Source organism: Hypomesus nipponensis, chromosome 10, assembly GCF_054491055.1.
Source record: "Hypomesus nipponensis isolate SF chromosome 10, ASM5449105v1, whole genome shotgun sequence".
Classification (NCBI taxonomy): Eukaryota; Metazoa; Chordata; class Actinopteri; order Osmeriformes; family Osmeridae; genus Hypomesus; species Hypomesus nipponensis.
Genome location: NC_140370.1, coordinates 11,374,345 through 11,395,895, shown reverse-complemented (window position 1 = coordinate 11,395,895; position 21,551 = coordinate 11,374,345). Strand labels below are relative to the sequence as shown.

The 21,551-nt window shown below is 44.1% G+C and overlaps 4 protein-coding genes across 4 annotated transcripts; 2 read left to right on the top strand and 2 right to left on the bottom strand.

Moving 5' to 3' along the window:
* Positions 1 to 1,115: 1,115 nt before the first annotated feature.
* Positions 1,116 to 3,749, top strand: rxfp3.2a (relaxin family peptide receptor 3.2a). The gene is made up of 3 exons (XM_084707630.1): positions 1,116 to 1,647; positions 1,954 to 2,394; positions 2,494 to 3,749. Exons 1-3 carry the CDS (start codon positions 1,498 to 1,500, stop codon positions 3,103 to 3,105), a joined length of 1,203 nt encoding a protein of 400 aa, XP_084563756.1. The 5' UTR covers positions 1,116 to 1,497; the 3' UTR covers positions 3,106 to 3,749.
* Positions 3,750 to 7,734: 3,985 nt separating this feature from the next.
* sirt6 (sirtuin 6) lies at positions 7,735 to 12,259 on the bottom strand. Its single transcript, XM_084707456.1, has 8 exons — positions 12,048 to 12,259; positions 11,719 to 11,846; positions 10,698 to 10,880; positions 10,179 to 10,238; positions 9,660 to 9,755; positions 9,334 to 9,414; positions 8,935 to 9,058; positions 7,735 to 8,742 (listed from the first exon to the last, which is right to left on the bottom strand). Exons 1-8 carry the CDS (start codon positions 12,111 to 12,113, stop codon positions 8,386 to 8,388), a joined length of 1,095 nt encoding a protein of 364 aa, XP_084563582.1. The 5' UTR covers positions 12,114 to 12,259; the 3' UTR covers positions 7,735 to 8,385.
* Positions 12,260 to 12,629: 370 nt separating this feature from the next.
* On the bottom strand, positions 12,630 to 16,598 carry cdc34b (cell division cycle 34 homolog (S. cerevisiae) b). The gene is made up of 5 exons (XM_084707946.1): positions 15,852 to 16,598; positions 15,456 to 15,542; positions 15,236 to 15,333; positions 14,650 to 14,784; positions 12,630 to 14,561 (listed from the first exon to the last, which is right to left on the bottom strand). The coding sequence occupies exons 1-5, from the start codon at positions 16,035 to 16,037 to the stop codon at positions 14,348 to 14,350; spliced, it is 720 nt and encodes a 239-aa protein (XP_084564072.1). The 5' UTR covers positions 16,038 to 16,598; the 3' UTR covers positions 12,630 to 14,347.
* Positions 16,599 to 17,281: 683 nt separating this feature from the next.
* Positions 17,282 to 21,534, top strand: cactin. The gene is made up of 10 exons (XM_084708529.1): positions 17,282 to 17,613; positions 17,782 to 18,424; positions 18,654 to 18,749; positions 18,842 to 18,987; positions 19,121 to 19,283; positions 19,383 to 19,497; positions 19,637 to 19,829; positions 19,928 to 20,050; positions 20,162 to 20,547; positions 20,800 to 21,534. The coding sequence occupies exons 1-10, from the start codon at positions 17,321 to 17,323 to the stop codon at positions 21,288 to 21,290; spliced, it is 2,649 nt and encodes an 882-aa protein (XP_084564655.1). The 5' UTR covers positions 17,282 to 17,320; the 3' UTR covers positions 21,291 to 21,534.
* Positions 21,535 to 21,551: the final 17 nt, after the last annotated feature.

The window sequence follows — 21,551 nt, the reverse complement described above, 5'->3', positions numbered from 1 at the left end:
ACTTCATAGTTCCCAAGATACGGTCATTCATCAGTTAGGTTGTATTACGGTTATGGTTAATATTATGGAATCACAAAAACACAAGGTGACTAGTCTTTAACTTGAGCTACATTAATTCCCTTACTCCCAACTTAAATTGTGTCAGACAAACCTGTCTTTGAGCAGAACTCAAAAATGTTGCATAGATTTCTTTAGAATAATTAGAATTAGAATAATTGTATCTAACATCACTTTGCCAAACATAAGTATGAAAACATTAAATCCCCGACACTGCCCAAATGGTTCAAATTCCTGTAAAATAATGTGTAGTAAGAGAACCCAAGACACAGCCTTATAAAAAAAGGACGTATAAATGTCATCCTTTGGAAAGGTATGGGCATGGAGATGTGTGAGGCTCTAATGATACCATACAGACTGGTATTTCGGGTCTCAAATCTAGCAGTGAACAAAGTCAGTCTGCACTAAGTTAATTATGTGACATATGAAGATTACAATCTGCCTTTTTGAACAACGTGAGTGACATTAAAATTGTGTAATGCACTGTTCCGTTTAAATTCAAATACATGTTGCCGTCCTCAAGGACATGAAAGCATCGAGGAGTCATTTCGGATAGCTCAAATAGCCTCTGTATGCATAGGCCAGTGACACAATTGAAAATTATGTGCGTAAAATTGTACATTAAAATAAAATTAAACATAATGGTTAGAGCATAAAATGTTCCCTATATTAGTATTCTGCTCTTGTGACCCCTAACCAAATTTTAAGAATTATATTAGCCACTGGGTCTCACTAACATGCAGAACCATAGATATATATATATATATCTATGTGCAGAACTACCTGCCATTCGTTTATTGTATCCTCGATAAGTATCCGGGGATACCTGCTATTTGATTTTGTAACTCGAATTCAGCGTCACAGAAACAAATCCATGTTGTGTCACGGGTTGTCGAGCAATAACGTCGAGACTACTTCTCCGGAATTCATCAAATCAAAATGTGTGACAAACCTAAAAAAAGAAAGGAAGGTAGGAGCGCGCGCTTGCTCGCCAACCCAGTAGGCTATAAAAACGAGTCGGACGCTCTGTGCAATCAGTCAGACAGGTCCGACTTTCGTATCCAGCGTATCCAAGTCAAATAAATGAAACATAACTGAACGTTGGACAAGAGTTCTATTTACCAGTAGTTTGCTTTTTGGGAAAAAATACTTTTAATTAGAAATGCATATCCACTGTTGTTCCTGTTGGCCTGAAAAATGATAAGATTTCAAATGTTAAGCTATCCGAGTTTGGATGACTAAAAGTAACGAAACGCAAAATAGCCTTCTGAGGTGAAAAAAGAACAGATAAGACAATTTGTGCTTTTCAACATGCATTATTTTGATGCTATTCTGACTTCAGCTGTTTTGCTCAGCAACATCTGTGGAATATCCGACTGGAAAAAAGACCGTTAAAATGCACACCAGCAGTTAGGCTATCTGGTTTTCTTTGGGTTGAACATGTGCGGAGGGGACGATGATGACGCTGTTGGTGCATCAAACCTGTCAGTGGGACTGGGGAGTCTAAACAACCTCTCCCTGAACTGCTGGCTTGATCTCCTCTCCAAAGAGTCAGCTCTTGAACTGTACGGGGACAGCGCTAACTTGGCGGTAAATATACGTCACTCACTAAAAGACTAATTTAAATGCTCACACATTTGATAATCAAACCCAGTAGCCTATAAATATCAGCTATTGAAGAATATCATTTTCAAAGTAATCTTTGATTTTAGAAGCTAGGATTGAACATGAACAGAGCGTGAAAAAACAAAGAAAGGAAAGTGTATTTTCACCAGTTTGCATAGCCTGTCAAAAAAGCCTGTTTAATGGACCAAACATGGAAAGTATTGTAAATGACTGTATATTAGTAATAACCTTTTTGCACAAGACTTGACCCTCAGTTTCTGAAATTCACAGGTGCGTGTTATCATTGCGCTGGTCTACTTGGTGGTCTGTGCACTCGGTCTTGTAGGTAACCTGCTGGCACTGTTCCTTCTGCATTCTCGCCACCGGAAGAACCACTCATCCATTGATTGCTATGTGATGAGCCTGGCGCTCACCGACCTTCAGTTCGTCCTCACCCTGCCCTTCTGGGCGGTAGACACGGCTCTGGACTTCCGCTGGCCCTTTGGCAGGGTGATGTGTAAGATTGTCAGCTCGGTGACCACCATGAACATGTATGCCAGTGTCTTCTTCCTGACGGCCATGAGTGCAGCACGCTACTGCACTCTCGTCTCCTCTCTGAAGATGAGAAGCCCCAAAATGGCCGCCGTTCGTGCTAAGTGGACAAGCCTGGGTATCTGGGTGGTATCAGTGGTTGTCACGCTTCCTCATGCAGTCTACTCAACCACAGTCCAGGTTTGGCAAATTTTCAGTGGATTCGGTTTTGAACAAGTTCATGAAAAATTGCTTTAACATCCATCTTCTGAATATTTTATATGTCTGTGATGTTTCCAGGTGTCTGCAGATGATGAGCTGTGTCTTGTCCGGTTCTCAGACTCAGATTCAGGCCGCTGGGACCCTCAAGTTCTCCTGGGTCTCTACCAGATTCAGAAGATGCTGTTGGGATTTGTAGTTCCCTTGGTAGTGATCAGTGTGTGCTATCTCCTCCTCCTGAGGTTCATCCTCAGCCGCCGCGCCGTGGGTGGTGTACTCGACATGGACATGAAGCGGCAGACTGAAGGGGAGAAGTGCCGTGACCGGCGGCGCTCCAAACTGACCCGCTCTGTCACCATTGTGGTCCTGTCCTTCTTCCTTTGCTGGCTTCCGAACCAGGCACTGACCCTGTGGAGCGTGCTCATCAAGTTTGACCAGGTTCCCTTCAATAAGGCCTTCTACAATGCCCAGGCCTACGCTTTCCCTCTGACTGTGTGTTTGGCTCATACCAACAGCTGCCTAAATCCAGTGCTGTACTGTCTGATCAGGCAGGAGTACAGGGCTGGCCTCAAGAAGCTGCTTGTCCGAGCGTCTCTATCCATCCGGAGCTTTCTGACTCTGGCCCTGAGGGGGAGGAAAGTGGAGGAAAGCATGCCCGGCATGGTCATTGTCCACGAGGATATCAACGTGTAAATTACCATCAGGTTGACGGAGTATAAGATTGTAATGAAGATGAAAATATTTAACATGTATCAGCACACCTTGTAGAGCTCAGCGAATTGATATTCAGTTTCACTTATAAATAATGTATTTAAGATGAACTAGTAGCGTTTTACTGTATCTCTGGTCGTCTGTTATTTATAAACAGAGATGAATCGTTATGGTTGAACACTCATCCCATGTGAACAGCCTGCAAACAATGCAGGAAGATGAATGAGAACACTTGTTGCGTTCAAAGGGAAAGCTTGGAGAGCACACTTCAATTTTTCAAACTGCATAGCTCTTCAAACATAATTTATCCTCCTATAACCGGTAAAAGGGTCATCTTAAGAAATGACGGTTTACCTTAATTGAACTGTCCAAGTGGTTGATCCGGTGCTACTATAACTGGAGAAAAATAAGAGTTCTGGATAGATTGTGGCATTCTTTAGTATAATTACAGTTCCAGCCTGCTTTATCAGATCTGTTTAACAGAAATTGTGGAATTCTCATCTCTGTCCTTTTTTCCTAATGGGACAAGACAAATTGTTGTCAGGTTATATCTTCCTAAAATGTTGTCAAGGCATGTTTTTAATTAATGGTTTCAAGTGAAGTTGTCAGTATTCTTTTATTGCAAATCAGGCAGAATATGTATTTTTAATCAGTGATGTAATGTGCTTTACATGTTATGTCAATGTTGTCTTAATGTAAAATTCTGTGACAAAAAAATAAAATATGATGTAATTGTGTGTTCAAACAAGATGCCATATTTTTGTACCCTATCTATACTCTCTGGGTACTGCATTTATGACATGGTTAATAGATCTGGCTAAGTGGGTGAGTAACCACAGCTATCTTGCAAAATGGACATGTGTGGACTGAAACCACCAGTTTGTTTCTGAGAACATCACAAAGCCCTTTAAATTGAACCACTGAAACGTAGCAGCAACCTCTTACCACAATATTATTACAGTCTTACCACTTTACAATGACAGTTGCTGGCTGCTCCCAAGAACAGAGCACAACCATAAATACAACACCCACTTCACAACCCCTCTAATAAGTGGCAGACGATTCACTACTCTGTTTTCAATTATGTTGTACGAGCCGTTGTCCCAGCAACAATCACTGTCTACATCCACATGACAGCTACCAGGATCCTGGGGGAGATGGGTTGGACACATGACCTACATCAGGGAGAAATTAAATGACAGAAACAAACAAAATGCTTTGATTCAATTTGAATATTTTCTTCAAGTTGGTGTCTCCACATTTAATCTTTCCATTATTCTAAACACAGCTTTGGTGGGCTACTTTCCATCTTATTACTGCTCTACAGATTGCCAATTAATTTAGAGAGAAAAAAAAATACTGTGATACATTTTTTTCTTCCATCCCAATTGATATCATAATATCCTTTTGCTGGCCTCAGTTGCTTCAGGTTGGTCATCATGAACACTGCTCTTACCAGCTAATTAGGAACCAAATGATATACAACAGAGGCAAAAGTAAGATTGACTGATAATTTGTTATCGAGTACATTATGATGGTCATGGTAAGACATATCCGCATTGTGGACAAGTCAAGCTTGGAACGTTCAAACTCATTTAGAAGCAAAGAAGGGTCTTTGGAGACCCGCTGAGTGGTTATCAGAACCAAGACGTGGAGGAGGCAATGCTTATTTAACATGCCTGTGTTCCTCATGTCAGTCATAGTCTAGTAGTCGTTTAAATGTAAATGTTCTCAGGAATGTTTAACTGAAAACACCTATGAGACATCTGCTATCTTCCACTCGCCATCGCATCAATGTTAACACTTATTTTAAGATCAAAAGGTGATTCTAGAGAAGCCACTAAAAATAAAAATGGTTTTGAAGAAACCACTTCACTGACAAGTATGTATCTGAGGATATCCAGAAACTTACATCCAATCAAAATACAAGCTACAAAAGGTGCCACAAAATGTTATGTTACATATACCTCCTCATTACATTGATCTATTTTATATGGTAATACTGTGGGTAGAGTTTGTACCTGAAGCAGAGACTATCCTGCAAGAAGGAAGGAAGGTCATTCTGGTGGCACTTCTGAGAGGGAAGGTAACAGAAAGAGGTTATAAACAGACTAATGGCAGTCTATGTGTGTGTGATTGAGCACCACTACTGTGAAGGAACCTCAGGGAACCACTCTTCACCCCCCCCCACCCCCACCCCGTGCAGCAACATTTCTGTCCGTGTTTTTAGTCCATTAAGGTTATGTCATATTAGCTTGGAGTTCATTTCACGCTACTGCCATGTAAGATTAATCTAGGTGACATGAATCAAGTTTAATAACCGTTAAAAGAGCATTTGAATTGTTTTTTTCTACCACCACCAGCTAAGTCTTTGTGCTGATCCACATCATCAAGTTGTAAACATCCAAACATTGGTTGGAAGGAGCTATCGTGATGGTTCCTCATATATGCAACTGTGAATCTTATATACTACTGTGAATCAGATTGTTTTGTTTCAAACAAGGACTCTCCCATCCCCATTGTAAGGAAGTTGACTGTAAACCAGTTTTTCCTTGTGTGATTCCAGGCAGAGAACATAGAGCCACGCTGGATGGGAAAGCTCTCCGATATTTAACCTTCTCTGAACAAAGCGTGACAGCACAGATGCTCTACTCCTGTATACTGCTGCTCTGAATTGGAATAAGGATCTGGATCACACGTTCAACCAATCACCTCAACTGAGTAGAAAAATACTTGCTTCAGTTTTTCTGAATTGGAAGCTTTGGTGGAGTGGGCAGCCTAAAGTGGCTCTTATAGTCTGTGTTAACAGGCTGCATATGGCTTCTTCTGCAGACGAGACCAGCACTCAGGCAACATGCATCAACAATTTATGATCGATTGGCCGAATAATGCTTAATCTCATACCTTTTTGATTGCCCAAAAAACAACTCGTCCTATTGGCACAACTGTGGATCACGCCCCATTCTTCCATGTCACGTGTGAGACTAAATATATAACAGGAGGACATATTCATATTTTGAGGGGGGCAGTTAGACTTAATAGAGTCTATGTGGTTCCAAACCACCTGTACTACACCTTTTTAATTTAAGACATCAACATTGCTGTCCCAGGAGTATGGATGTCATCATGGAAGCATGTGAATGTCATAATTAAGCACAGTAACACAGGGACGTTTATAAAACAATTAATATGCAAGATTGGATTTGACTCCATAATGATGTTTTAGAAAAACTATCCTTTTTTTTTTGAGGTTTAGCAATTTTTTCAACATGATACAATCATAAATATGCATCCCCTCTCTCCCTCCCATCCCCAAAAAAGCAACTTTCCTCTAAAAAATAAACAGAATCAGTATGATACAGTTATCAATAAAAGTTATTGCTGTCTAGATCATTTTGGGGTATTTATGAATTGCCTTTGGGGCCGGATCACGCTGTCTTGGAGGCCGCTACGGCCCTGTGGCCGGATGTTCCCCACCCCTGCTTTAGACCTTAAACCTTCTCCTATTTTCTTGGCATGTAAGTTGGATGTAAGTCTGTAAGAATGTCAGAAACACCTGCCATCCGTCATCTGCCATTATAGTTCAACTCCATGGCACTTTTCACCCTGAAAATAGAAAGCATTGTAATAGATTGTAATAGGCAATTATCCGGATTTGATCTGGAAAGAACACAGAGCCGTTCTGCCTTTCTCTCGTTCGCCTGCTTCGCTGCGATCCCTTAATGTCTCTTTTACAACTGAGTGATGGGCGGAATGAAAGGAGAGATTTCGCAAGTGGTAAAAAGTGAGTGAGTGGGCATGGAGCGGATGGCAAATGGACCATGAAAAAGGACACGATGGGTCGTCTCATAACGGTGAGCAGTAGGACACAGTCTATTCATCTCACAAACACAACATCTGTGTCCCAGCTCTTCCTTACAAAACACCTGCCAGTGCCACTACTGTCACTGTCAAACAACCTGACCTATTTCCAAAGCAGACACAGACAGGAGTCCTGCTTTGTACACCACATACAGATAAAGAGCAGAAGGTAGGCCAAAGACACATTATGCAAATGTGGCATATGCAAGTCTTATCTTGGCCACATTTAAACGACCAGTGAGAAGGTTGCAATTTGGTATATTCCTTTCAACCCAAGATAACCTATTGAGAGTCTTGGAATCTCACACCACACAAACCTCTTGGTATGGTCAGAAAACGTACATAGAACACGTATCCCTTTGATCTCACAAAGTGAGGGGGATACTTTGGGTGACACGTCTCTTATCTAGATTACCCTGGGTAATGCCCTGAACCCTGGTCTGGGAGATACTAAAGTCCACTCAGCATCTTGTCTCTACCCAACGATCGGTCGACAGAAACCCGGGAGCACGTCAGTAACCATAGATACTTCACCACCATTCACAGCAGGTCACAGATTCTTCGGAGCTTTCAACAATGGAGATGAGTGAAGTTTCAATCAAGGCACCACAAATCTGAAGCCTCTTGGGAAATGTGTTAGAGGTTTGCTGTGACCATGATGGATTAGAAGGGAGAGGAGAGCCTTGGTCTACTAGGCTTCCATCTATCATTATTATCAAAACTGGACATCCTACAGGAATATGCACACTATTTCATATTCAATGTTTATTATCAAAACATCTGGACAATGTACAGGTACTTCATGTCAGAACACAGAGTATGTATATAAATAAACAAAACAATGAATGTGATAAAGTCAAGGTTAAGGAAGAAAGATTCGGGGGAAAACATAGATATCACAGCATCAAAGGCCATAACTAGACAACCAGCCAACTTAACAGACATATGGATGACCTACAGTAACGTGTGTCCTCTATGACAACCTCCTGAGTACACCATACTGGTTCTTGGATGACAAGGATTCAAATTCAGTTCTAAGCATCAATCGTAATTTCATTCCGTGGTCCACTGGGATCTACCGAGCTTTGTAGCTTTGCTCTGGATTCCAATGATGCAAGAACTCGGGGCACCTGCCTCTAGCCTGTATCAATGTAAGACCTGTTATAATTCAGGTCATATATCTCTGTGATGTAGGTCTCTCTGGAGGGTTCCACCAGTAATCTTTACCTTAGTTAGGCTGCAGGACTTTCACTACTGCTGGGCGTGAGCTTTGATGTGTGTGTGTGTGTGTGTGTGTGTGTGTGTGTGTGTGTGGGGAAGACACCAGGGGGAGAGTAATAGTAGAGTTGGCCTTCTGGACGATGTGCATGTTTGCATGAGTAGGGGGAGAATCTGGGTTGTCTAAGGGCTTGGAGGGGTCCTGTTCACGGGGGCTTGGCCATCAACAGGCCCAGAGTCAGACTGAACCACACACCCTTTGTTTTCCTCTGTTCCCGAGGGTGGGTCTGTTCTCTCCTTCTTCACTGGACTTGGACCTTTCCCCTCATCCACTTCCTCATTTTTGGGTTCAGCCAGTCTTTTCCTCTCCTCCCTCTTCACTTCTTTTTTTGTAACAGGCGGTGGTTTCACATCAGCGCCTATGGAGCTTTCACAGAGGGTTGGCCCCTCCCACTTTGGAATGTCCAATCCCAGCAGTTCCATCAGCTGTTTCATGACATTGTCCACATAACCATGGATACGCAAATGTGCATGCTTGTCCTGGTAAAGAGAAGGCGACAGCCATGAGATAATGAGATGATTGGAACTGTGTCCTCTACTGATTCAAACATCCAGAAGTGAAAATGACGTGAATGAGGCTTGTTGATGCTGCAACTAAAAGAGCACAAGCTAGCATAGTTAGCTTCCATGGTTATGCATGTGTGCGGGTCTGTAAATGCATGCCTCACTCACATGTTTGGTAGCCTGCAGGTTAACGATGACCACCTTGCCCCCCTTGCGTTTGGTGAGGAGGGGGAGGTCTCCACTGGGTTTGATCTGCAGGGAGGTGCCCAGAGTCAGAGCTAGATCTGCCCTCCTGGGAACACACAGACAACATTTACACTACACAGTATTCACTGGTTCAAAGGTATGTCCGGTCCATGTCCAGTCTACGCCAGTCATGTACATTATTATTATATTATTTATAGGGCCGGTGTCCACTACGGCTCTATACTCACCATGTTACAGGCTGAACCTTCCTCAGTATTACTGCAGTGACTGTTAGTAAGTCACAGCTACGGCTCTACTTGTAAAGTACAAAGGCTGCGGTTTGACCTTCCTTGTAAAAAGCCAGACGGATGTTTGTGTCACCTGCTGGCGTCATCTGCCTTGTTGAGATCTCTGTCGGGTAGAGCGTCCTCCCAGTCCAGTATGGTGCTGATCAGCTTCCCTCTGACACACACGCACGCGCGCGCGCGCACACACACACACACACACACACACACACACACACACACACACACACACACACACACACACACACACACACACACACACACACACACACACACACACACACACACACACACACACACACACACACACACACACACACACTTTGCCTTGAGATACGTTGGTCAACATGGAATTGTAGATACATGGAGATGGCGATAGGGCTTCATCAGTGAGTGTGTTACCTGCAGGCTCTGAGACCCCTGGAGCGGACCTCCTCACAGTAGCGTCCTGTCGGCTTCAGCCCCATCACACCAATCACCTTGTCCCTCACATACTGCCTGGAGAAACACACAACCCACAGCTCCATTCCCTCTGATGTCTTCACAAATTGCATTTCTAATGTTTCACTGACTTTTCTGAAGGCAAACATCAACATAATTCTTAATAATGAAAAGAACCATTACACATTGATGTAAAACCTTCCAGCACATTCATATTCTGGTGTGCCAATGTCACACCAAAGGAACATCGCAGATGGCAGCTAGCAGCAGATTCTCATTAGCATTCATGTGAAACGGCGGCCTCGCATCAGGTAACTTTGTATGCTCCTCCGTGTTTTCAATTGTGCGTCAGACGGCAAACTATCCCGTTGTCTGTTTTGTGCCGTGGTGAAATGGCAGAGCAGCCACACCCTTCGATCCTATTTATTCCACTCAAGTACCAACATCTGCAAAATGTCCTCGCTCTTCATCTTAGCATACCTGCCACACTTCCCACACTCCTCCACAAACATGTTGCCGTGCAGCTCTGACAACAGGTCCCTAAGAGAGATAGGCAGGAGAGATAGACAGGAATAAGATCACGAGGGTCCATTTTTTCCACAAAAAAATTCACACAACTTGTGTGCCACATCAGTTCATACCACATCCATTCATATTCTGCCATTCATCCATGTAAAACAGACATTAGCAGCAGGTCACGACTTAGTTCAACATTTCATTTCCTGTCTCTGATTACTGTGCGATGTGGAGTAACAGCATGACCCTGTCAGCTGTGTTAATATGTTAATCATATTCTGAGCCAGCGTGGAACCGAATCGGAGGTTTCAAAGCGGCAGAAGGGTCGCAGATAGACAGAAGAGGCTACTATGAATTCATTATTCACAGTGGGTAAATTAAAATAGAAATCATGCCAAAATGCAGGAGAGAACCTCTAGTCTAGAATGTTGACTAGATGGATCTATGCTACGTGACATGAAGGCTAAGACATTGCCGTTTTACCTGGGGAAGCCTGAGCGGACATGCAAGCCATCTACATTCTGGCTGATGAGGTATTTAAGGTAGCCAGCCCTCTGCAGTCCCAGGAGAGCGAGGTGGGTAAAGCTGGGCGTGGCATCCTCAAAAGTGGTCTCAAAGTGGGGAGTCTCTCCCCTCTCCTCCATGGTCCATACACCCTTAGGACCCCTGACAACCAGAGACAAAACAAACAAATAAATAAGCGGGTGTGTGTATTTGCGTAACCTACATTGAAGGACATGGTGAGGCAAAGCATACAGGGGGGAAAAGTAAATTGACTATTCAGTCAGTATCAGTCATTCCCACAGTGGGCTCTGCTGTTAGACTACTACGTTCAAAACACATTCACTATGCATGAGCCGAGGGAGAATACTGAGAGAAGAACTCTACTCCATCATTCCCTTTGAACCGTTGCGGCCATCTGTGGTGCACACTCATCGCTAAGAACGTGATGTACTCCTGGACAGTAGACTGCCTTTCAAGCACCAAGAACAAAGGGATATACGTCAGCCATTGTGTGAGAAAGAGAAAGAGAGAGAGAACTGCGAAACATTAATGTCAAGAAATGTCTCTGAAGGAAAAGTAGTGGACATACATAGCATGCTAACAGACAGACTAATGAAACATAAATGTGAAGCCACAACTGAGCTACAACCTTTTAACCCAGGCACACAAAAGACAAGACACACAAGAACAGCAACACGGGGAGAAAAGCATTGGATGGATTGAGAATGAGAGGCAAATAGATACACATTAAAATCTGTGTGGATGGATAGTGAGTCAATTTCAGAATCAGTCATTCAGAGCTCTACTGCCCCCTTATGGCATTACAGTCCGTTGCCTTTTCAAAGACCATTTTAATATGAACGTTTACAATATGTCTGAAGTAGCAGTGCATTGGGCTAAAAGAGAGAAGGTCCTCCTGTAAAGTCTGTCTGTAGTTAAATTACTATCTTAACTTTGGCAAGCGAGTCTGGTAGTGGTGGGGTGCGTGTTTGTGAGTCACCTGAAGTCAGGTATGCCTGCAGAGGTGCTGATTCCCGCTCCTGAGTGGACAACCATGTACTGAGACTCCTTAATCAGCTTGGCCAGAGTCTCCACCTTCGCTTTCAACTCCTCTGGACTATCAAACTCCTGGAACAGTTAAGTGGGGGACAAGCAAAGATGTGATGAAAGAAAAGGCCATGAGGAGTTATTGAGAATGGGTATATAAAATAAGAATAGGTGAGAACAACACGAAAACTGGCAAAAGGTAGCTATATAAATAGCTATCCATTGAATAGATGCAGAATCAGACATGAGAGCTATTTAGTTGCTAGCAGCCTGGATGCTCACCTCCGGGAGTCCGCATACACCTTTGTCTGCATAGGGAGATAGTCCAGCGGCGTAATTTACCGACATGACTCCCTTTCTCTTGCTTCAACGTGCAATTTGAAGTCAATAAAGTACTTTCATAAACTACTATTTTAATTGTAACCATCGATTAAGTTGAGTGCTATTGAGCAAATCTTCCTCTACTGCCACCGATTATGCCTTGACCCACGTAGGTGACGTCATCACCAAGCGACAATGAACTACAAATGGGGTGCTTCATAACAAATGCACTCATCAACACAGTATTGAGAATCCGTGTGACAAAGATGAAATTATCAGAAATATCGTTTTTTTACTTGCTGCCATTCCTTACGTTATTGTTATCACTTATATATGATCTAATAGGACAGTATGGTGATCCCCCATTTTGTCGTATGGAACGTTTGCTCTTCAACCCTTTCCGGTTTAGACATTGCAGAAACCCTGCAAACTTTACCTCTGAATTCATTATAAGACAGGTTAGGTTTTGAAAATGTTGGCATATGGATCATGTAAACAACAGATTAAGTCAAACTGTTGTGCACATAGACAGAAGAGGCTCGATAGGTCCTATAATGATCTTTATTTTAAAATGTATATAGGCAAAAAAACATAAAATACATACAGCTAAATTATTGAATACAGTGATCGTCCATCCGGCCACATGTGCATATCAGTGAAGGTGCATGTTAAAACAGTTGACAACTTACTATACAACCTGGAAAGAAACGTAGTTACTTGCTGTCTAATTATCTATGATTTTGTTTTGCCTAAGTATCCTGAGAATTACAGTTATATTAAGTCAAATTGTAATAAATGAAACATCCAATATTGCTGATACAAAATACACACATGCGCGCACACATACACTCACACGCATTGATGCCCGCCTACCTGGAGATAGGTGATACCACCCTCCACCAACACACAAAAATAAATACAATCAATGAAAATAAGAGTGGCATTTTTCTTTTTAGCATCCAGGGGCTTTCTGAGTGACACTGCCACAACATGGTACAACACGGATACACAAGCTTACTACAAAACCCCACTACCTAATCCAAACCCACCGACCCCGTCACTGAGAAGATTGATATCATTCTCCAACAAAGATTACAGGCAAAGCTTGAAATAAAAAGTAAGATAGCGAAACAGCAAAGCTTGCAAGATAGCTAAGTGTGAAGACAACTAATACAGCAAACAGTTTCACCATTGTTGGATATTGTTGTTGACTTGTCTCCACTGTGTAGTTTATCCTATTTATACTTCATTTGATAATTCCTCATGTTGGAAGTAGTCTACTGTGTATATATACTTCAATGGTAGGAGGCATTATAACAAATTATAAAAATAGGATGAACTATCCCATTAAGACTGATTCAGATCTTGGTTTCCATCATGTTGTGGAGCAATCTCTGATGAGCGTCTGTCTTGGGTAAACTTACGTTGAATGTTCTGGAATCACGCACACACACCTGCTGTCTCCTTAAGTGACAGAAATCAAACACATCAAACAGTAATGGCCAGAGCAGCCCAAAAAACAGTCGTCAACATGTTGCAGTTGCCTAGGACATGACCCACTTTTTAAATTCAACCAAGTGTCCTTCAGACTCACATGTCACTGGTATTGCCATGATCACAATCACATTTCATTCACTTGAGCCAGGATGAGCATGAGAAAGACACTGTCTGTACAAGAAAGACCTTTAAAAGATGTCTGACATGCACAGATGCTTTGTCTTGTCATGCGTCTACATATTTGCCCGAAATGTCAGAACAGAAAGACATGACAGAACCTCCTTCTGAGAAATGCAAGCATAGCTTGAAGCTCACACAACAACCAGTAAAGTCCTCAGTCATTGGTGCCTACTCCGGGTGAATAAAACCCGATTAACAAGCCCATTTGAAGGAAAGAGAGAAATTAAAAGGAGCTTATTTGTCAAGCCTGTGCACCAGTGCAAGTTGCACCGTTATTTACCTACAATGTTGAACACAGAAGGTGAAACAAATGATAAAAAGAGCAGGGCTACCATTACTGAAAGGGGAAAAGGAACAGGTTCCAACTGTATGCTGGTGCAAGTCTATTATATTATACCCTACCTAAAGTGTGCTTGGATTCTGACAAGAACCCGTGGGCTGATGAAAAACACACACATGATCCTTCTGCAGATAAAAAAGTGAGTGGTTTAAAAACTTTGTTTGTAGTCCAGTCAGACGAGGCTCTCGTAGGGAGAGGGTCAGTCACATGCTTCAGCAGGGTCGGCGTGCAAAGTTCTGACATGTCACGACTCCTCATTCCCAGAGTCGTCCTCGTCATAGCAGCAGTCGTCTGCATCCTCATCCTCCAAGTCTTCGTCGTCATAGTAATCGTCATAGAAAAGGTCAGAGCCCTCGTCAGGGGGCGGGGCACGTGTACGGACGCAGTATTCGGCCAGTGTGGTCGGGACCTTTACCCCGTCACGCTCCGCCTCCGCTTTCGTGGCCAACACCTGCTTCCTGTAAGAAGAGATCAACGAGTGGTCAGTCTAGCTGAATTCAAATGTTTGTGTGAGTGATACATTTTGTGTGTTTTAAGTGTGTGTACCTGATTATTTCGGCATATTCTCGGTCCTTGCCCTTGCTGTCCCTCCACTTGCGGTACATGACAGAGGCGTCCACGTTGGCAGGAGAGAAGGTGTTGGGTTCATTCAGCAGAGAGATTACACTCAGCAGGATGGTCCTAAGAGAAACACAAATGTACACCTACATCAGATTAGCTGACCCCACACACACACACATCAGAATGAATCCATAAAAACCATGACACTAGATAATGAATGTGTCCAAAAGCAAAACTGACAATGACAGAAAAAGATGTAGGTAGGTAGGGTCTAATATGATATGGTGGCAGAGTAACAGATAAACAAGCTAAACTGAGCAGAGACAGGTGTGCATGTGTTTCCCCAAGCTAAGTGGACCCCATATTAATTTCCAGGAAACGCCAAAGAGGTTCCACTGAATCCAGACAGGCTTGTGTCATGTGATCTGAGCACTGGAGGATGGAGGGCCCAAGAGGAAAAACAGAGGCACGGAGGCAAATGTGTTGACGGAAACTTGTGAGTTTAACATTCGGAAATGACGTAAAGGTGGATCCAGAGAAACGCTGTGAGGGAGAGAAGCGAGATGTGTACCTGACGTTCTGGGTGGGGTTCCATCTCTCTGAGGGAAGCTCCCCACTCTGTGGGTCATCCACTGGAGGGTGGAGGATAGATATACACACGTCCCCATTCTAACACACAACAGATAAACCATTCCATCATCAAACACAATGTGCACCACACCATACGTTGAGCATGACACTGTAGTTTGGTCAGACTTAACAACCCATCACTCTGGTTTTGTAGCACTTACCTCGTAGATATTAGGGTGCCACATCTTAGTGAGGAACCGGAAGGCAGGGGGTGAATAAGGGTAGTCTATTGGGAACTTGATCCGAGCCTAGATAAAAGATATGTGCATGTTAATAAGATCAGTGCCTGGCTTCATGTTTGTTTGTTTGGCATTATGCCCTGGTGTCTGAGATGTGCTGAAACTATTTCACAATAATTAAGCGACATACCGACCGATATAGCTCGCTATCCAGAGCAGCAAATAAAATACAGGCAAAACGCGTGCTCCTGTTGGCTCCTTGCTTTAGGTTGTCGATGGTGAAGACAGGCACGGCCCTTGACACTTATTACGTTTGTCTGCGACTAAGTACGCACATATCTCAATAACAACACTTTGCTAGTTCAATCCCCTCCTTACCTTAAAATATCCTCCTTCGTAGTGCGTGTTAGGGGGTCCGAAAATGGCAACTTCCCAGTTGTAGAGATCTGCTTCGTCCACCAATGTTATTTTGAATCCCTCAACTGGTTCTTCTTGGAGGCTTTTCATCTCCAACATAAGTGCCTTTTGTGAGCTGGCAACGTGAGTTGGGCCGTGTTGCGCCATAGTTATAGGCAAGATTGTCCAACCAAAAATGTTGTTTACTGGCTCACCTCTAGCCAGCTGATCTGGCAAAACAAAAAAAGGTTCTCTGTTTGTTCTCAATGAGTACAATGACTAGCCAGCCCTTCTAATGCGCAAGTTAAACAAAGGCTTTGTTGAAGGGTTATTTAGTATCTACTTCGGGTAGCCAACATAAATCTCACAATTCTTGGTATATTGATTAAACAATAAATAAATACTAATTGGTCTCAATAAAGATCTCAAACCTGGCAGACTGGTTAAGCCGTAAATCTAATGCTAACACCAGAATAAGCTTTGAGCAGCTAGCTAGGAGGCTAACAAGGGAATTCACTCAAATGAAAACGATATCTGCTTTCTGTTGCTATTTAAATTAAAAAAATATTTATTTTGACCTGCCACTTGACATGCAAAGAGCGTTGATTCAGATGTTCAGAGAAGAAGACATAGTCAGCTAAGGTTGTCAGTGTTATTTTCCTCAATCTCCCAGTAAGCCAGCTATAGCAACAAGATAAGAGTTGAAAATCAGTCCCCCCCCTTTCTCAAAACAGTCAATAAGGTCGCAAAGCTTTCTGGGAACTGATGTTCTGTTAGCATAGGAATCTTCTATTGTTTGCGTCAGTAATCCAATCACTGAATGGGGCCTTCCATATTACTTTTAAACATACCCTGGTGATGCAAAATAATAAAATCTACTTCGGTGTTACTGTGAATACTCAACATAATAATATTTTGTGATTTATTTTCTGTAACTACATCCACGACATTTTGGAAAGGAGCCACCTGTGTGTCGTCACAACAACACGAACATAGATCGCTTTATTTATAGCAGCTTATGTGAAAATGACAGCATATAAACATTGGGTAGTAATTAATATAGCAAACTCGCTTGATAATTTATCCACAGTATCTGTGAAAAGATACACTCTGTACCCATCCCCCCCTTTGATCCCCCCATTGTCCATGAACTACTATCAGAGCTGTAGTGTGACGTTTACAGCATGCGTCGATGAAGAGTCAAGTCCCCACAGCTCATCCAATCTATTTGCCGGAGTAATAAAGAAATACATTACAACATAATATATATGGATGCCATAAATAGTAAAACACGGGTTTTCGTGTTCTCAAGCTACAAGGGATCGGTGTATGATTTTGTATATTTCAGCCAAACTACTTTTGATGTCTTATAGTTTTGTTAGTGTAATCTGATTCACAACCCCCTATTTACGCGACATAGTTGAAAAAGGACCTAATCAAGGAAGTGTGGCATGGATTCGAAAAGGTATCATCGGTCCCGTTCTGGTTCTCGTAATCGGGATCGGGGGACAAAAAAGTCAAGAATAAGTCGATCGCGGTCTCCCGAATATAGGAGAGGTCGAAGCAGGTCCGCAGAGATGAACAAAACTATCCGGAGGCGTAGGCGATCTAGGAGTGGAGATTCCGTCAGCAGTGGTGGCTCAGTAGGCCGACATCGGCACCAATCCGGCTCCAGAAGTGATACGGATGGTGAAAAGAGGCGAGAAGGACATCGTATCAAAAACAAATCAAAAGACCGATCCAGGTACAGTCAGTTAGGTCAACATTTTACCCTGCTTCGTAGTAACAAAATAAGGAATAAAGCCTAAGCAATGTAATCGTCCTTTAGTTATAGGTGCAATGTTATTGTTCATTCACGCTCTTAAATACGTCTTATGTGCAACTTACTGAAACTATGTTTTCCATTCCACAGTTCTGAATCTGATGATTCAAGACGAAGGACGAAGAAACCCCAAAAAGCCAGCCACAGAGAGGACAAAGGAGGGAAGAGAAAGGGCAGGGGTCAGTCCCAGTCAGACTCAGGTTCCAGCGTCGAAAGGGGGAGAGTGAGGGATGGAGGCAGCAGTGACAGAGAGTGGAGGAGAAGGAGGAGTGCTGACAGAGGCAACAGAAGCCCAGTCAGAGACAGAGAGAGGGGCAGGGACAGTGTGAGGAGTCACGATAAAGATAGAAGCCAAGACAGAGAGCAAGGACGTAGAAGTGAAGACCGAGTGCCAGAGAGGAGCGGAGGGAGGGATATCGGAGCGAGAAGGAGACATCCCTCTGGCTCATCAAATTCCTCTGAGAGCTCTGGGTCAGACGGTGGAGGCCGAGGGGTCTCCCCCGGGCCTGGAGGTGCAGGCACCTCGGTCAAGGAGGAAAAAAGAAAGCAGAAAGAGATGCTGAAAGCTCTGGAGACGCCAGAAGAAAAGAGAGCCAGAAGACTGGCCAAGAAAGAGGCCAAGGAGAGAAAGAAGAGGGAGAAGATGGGCTGGAGCGAGGAATACATGGGCTACACAAATGCAGACAACCCCTTTGGTGACAACAACCTGCTTGGCACATTTAAATGGCAGAAGGTGAGTGACCCCCCCCCCCCCCAAAGTGGGCATTTGGAAACAACTGGTTTCTCTTTAGTTTATAGATTATTTGTTAGATGTTATTAGTTAATAAAACTGCAGAGCGTTCTGTTTTGGTAAACCCATAGGTACTAAACCTGGTATCTGGAGATCTGTAAGTTGGACGTTCATTGTTGCTGTTGTAGTCAGCATGTGAAACATCTGTGTGTGTCCTTGGTCTCGTGGTTAGGCTCTGGATAGAAAAGGCATCGGACACTTGGGAGAAAAGGAACTGAAAGACAGAAACAAGCGTATCCAGGAGGACAACCGCAGAGAGCTTCAGAAGGTGAGGGTTTTGTGGACATGTGTGGGTGTGCCTAATTTAGCCTTAAAGGAGACGTGGTAAGAGGTCTGTGTGACCATGTCTGTGTGCCCCAGGTCAAACAGCTGCGCCTGGAGCGGGAGAGAGAGAAGGCGATGCGAGAGACCGAGCTGGAGATGCTGCAGAGAGAGAAGGAGGCAGAGCATTTCAAAACTTGGGCAGAGCAAGAGGACAATTTCCATTTGCACCAGGCTAAGCTACGGTGAGTGCGCACCCTCCAATTCTTGCCCCCCATGGTTGCCATAGCCCACACTCCTGCCTGCCCACATACATCCACATCTTTTAGTTCAACCCCCCCTTCCCTAATTCCCATCTCCCACCCTCCTTCTTTGTAGATCTAAGATCCGTATTCGGGACGGCCGAGCCAAACCTATAGACCTGTTGGCCAAGTACATCAGTGCAGAGGATGATGACCTGGCTGTGGAGATGCATGAACCGTACACCTTCCTCAACGGACTCACAGTCACAGACATGGATGATCTGCTTGAAGACATCAAGGTGTGTTTGTGTTGTGTGTGTGTGTGTAGGTATTCCAGTGTCTATCCATCTGTGTGTGTGTGTGTGTATGCATGTGTCTAAGAAGCTTGCTGTGTGTAGGTGTACATGGAGTTGGAGCAGGGGAAGAACGTAGACTTTTGGAGGGACATGACCACCATCACAGAGGATGAAATCAGCAAGCTCAGGAAACTAGAAGCTTCTGGGAAAGGGCCAGGTACGGAAGCACTGCTCTCTCACTGACTGGAATTCACCCTGTGCTTGCACAATACACAGAATAAGTCCTCCTAGTCGTTCATCGCTGACCTCTCATTTCCTGTGTGTTCTCGGCTCCATTCCTCTCTGTCCGTCTCCAGGCGACCGTCGTGAAGGCATCAACACGTCAGTGACCATCGATGTTCAGACGGTGTTCAAGGGAAAGACCTACAGTCAGCTGCAAGCCTTACACCTGAACATTGAGACCAAGATTCGAGCTGGAGGATCCAACCTTGACATAGGTTACTGGGAAAGCCTGATGCAGCAAGTCCGTGTTTACATGTCCAGGGCAAAGTGAGGAGTTATATGTGTGTGTGGGTGTTTGCCACTTAAACATCAACCATGACCAACCAAAGCATCAAAATGGTGGGTTAACAGTGTTTGTTTGGCAGGTTGAGAGAGAGACACCAGGACGTGTTGCGTCAGAAGCTGTTCAGGCTGAAGCAGGAACAAGGTGTCGAGAGTGAACCTCTGTTCCCCATCATCAAAGAAGAACCAGAAGAAGAGCAGTCTGAGTGAGTTAGGGACAACCACACACACACACACACCTGTACCAAACGTGTACACACGCTGACAACCACATCCACAAATTATGTCTCATTGGTCCAATCTGTAATCTTCCACAGAAGAGAGAAGGAAGACACAACCGCAGAAGAACCTGGCCCCTCCTCCTCCGGCCCCTCCACCAGTCAGAGCAAAGACAAGAACGAAGAGCAGGAAGAAGAGGCAGGCCCATCGACCACCGCGGAGGGAGAGAGGGAGGGAAAAGAGAAAGACGGAGGCGAGAAGGATGACGAGGAGGACAAAGAAGAGAAGGATGGGGAGGAGAAGGGCGAGGAGTCGGTGTTGACAGAAGAGGACCTCATTCAGCAGAGCCAGGCAGAGTATGACTCAGGCCGCTACAGCCCCACCCTGCTCCAGCCATCCGAGCTTCCCCTGGACACGCACACTATCTCTCCTGACGAGGACCAGCACAGCCTGGAGCTGGCACGGAGACAGCTACGGATCACAGGTAGGGAGCTACTCACACTCACTCACAGAACACATCAGCGGTTAGGGAGTCAGGTGTCTAAGCGGGCAGGGAATTGGGCTAGTAATCAGAAGGTTGCCGGTTCAATTCCGGCCATGCAAAATGACGTGTCCTTGGGCAAGGCACTTCACCCTACTTGCCTTCGGGGGAATGTCCCTGTACTTACTGTAAGTCGCTCTGGATAAGAGCGTCTGCTAAATGACTTAATGTACCACTCTCTGTCTGCCCACTCAGGGGAGGCAAGCGAGAGCCCAGAAGATGCCTTTGTGCGCCGAGCCAAAGAGGGTATGGGCGGTGACGAGGCTCAGTTCAGCGTGGAGCTCCCCCTCACAGGGAAGATGTACCTCTGGGCTGACAAATATCGTCCCCGGAAACCCCGCTTTTTCAACAGGGTCCACACTGGCTTTGAGTGGAATAAATATAACCAGACCCATTACGATTTTGATAACCCTCCACCCAAGATTGTCCAGGGCTACAAGTTCAACATTTTCTACCCAGACCTGATCAACAAGCGATCTACCCCACAGTACTTCCTGGAACCTAGTCCCGACAACAAGGACTTTGGGGTTCTAAGGTTCCATGCAGGTCCTCCATACGAGGATATTGCATTTAAGATTGTAAACCGCGAGTGGGAATACTCGCACCGTCATGGGTTCCGATGTCAGTTTGCTAATGGGATCTTTCAGCTCTGGTTCCACTTCAAGAGGTACCGCTACAGGAGATAGAACCCCACACAACCAGGCATTATGGGATCCCGACAGACCAACTACCCAACCTCTGGGAATCTGATCCATCCATAATCATTCAGTGTATAAAATGAGTTTTTACTAGACGTGATGTTTATGGCTTCTAATCCTACCCATGGAGTTGTCACAGTTAGTTGGTATGTTAGTTTAGTAAATGCAGTTTCTTTTAAATGTACTGTCTCTTCAATATCACATTAAAGATGTATTTTTCTTCTTCTTCTAATCAGTTGTTAATTTATT

Coding starts and splice junctions, on each gene's coding strand:
- rxfp3.2a (XM_084707630.1), top strand. CDS start 1,498: ATGTGCGGAGGGGACGATGATGACGCTGTTGGTGCATCAAACCTGTCA. Junction 1,648..1,953: donor GGGACAGCGCTAACTTGGCG/GTAAATATACGT, acceptor TGAAATTCACAG/GTGCGTGTTATCATTGCGCT. Junction 2,395..2,493: donor TCTACTCAACCACAGTCCAG/GTTTGGCAAATT, acceptor TGATGTTTCCAG/GTGTCTGCAGATGATGAGCT.
- cdc34b (XM_084707946.1), bottom strand. CDS start 16,037: ATGGCGCAACACGGCCCAACTCACGTTGCCAGCTCACAAAAGGCACTT. Junction 15,543..15,851: donor ACGAAGGAGGATATTTTAAG/GTAAGGAGGGGA, acceptor TCTTTTATCTAG/GCTCGGATCAAGTTCCCAAT. Junction 14,785..15,235: donor AACCCCACCCAGAACGTCAG/GTACACATCTCG, acceptor TGTTTCTCTTAG/GACCATCCTGCTGAGTGTAA.
- sirt6 (XM_084707456.1), bottom strand. CDS start 12,113: ATGTCGGTAAATTACGCCGCTGGACTATCTCCCTATGCAGACAAAGGT. Junction 10,881..11,718: donor GCAGGCATACCTGACTTCAG/GTGACTCACAAA, acceptor TCTGGTTGTCAG/GGGTCCTAAGGGTGTATGGA. Junction 9,756..10,178: donor GAGTGTGGGAAGTGTGGCAG/GTATGCTAAGAT, acceptor GTGTTTCTCCAG/GCAGTATGTGAGGGACAAGG.
- cactin (XM_084708529.1), top strand. CDS start 17,321: ATGGATTCGAAAAGGTATCATCGGTCCCGTTCTGGTTCTCGTAATCGG. Junction 18,988..19,120: donor TTGCACCAGGCTAAGCTACG/GTGAGTGCGCAC, acceptor CCTTCTTTGTAG/ATCTAAGATCCGTATTCGGG. Junction 19,830..19,927: donor GTTTACATGTCCAGGGCAAA/GTGAGGAGTTAT, acceptor TTTGTTTGGCAG/GTTGAGAGAGAGACACCAGG.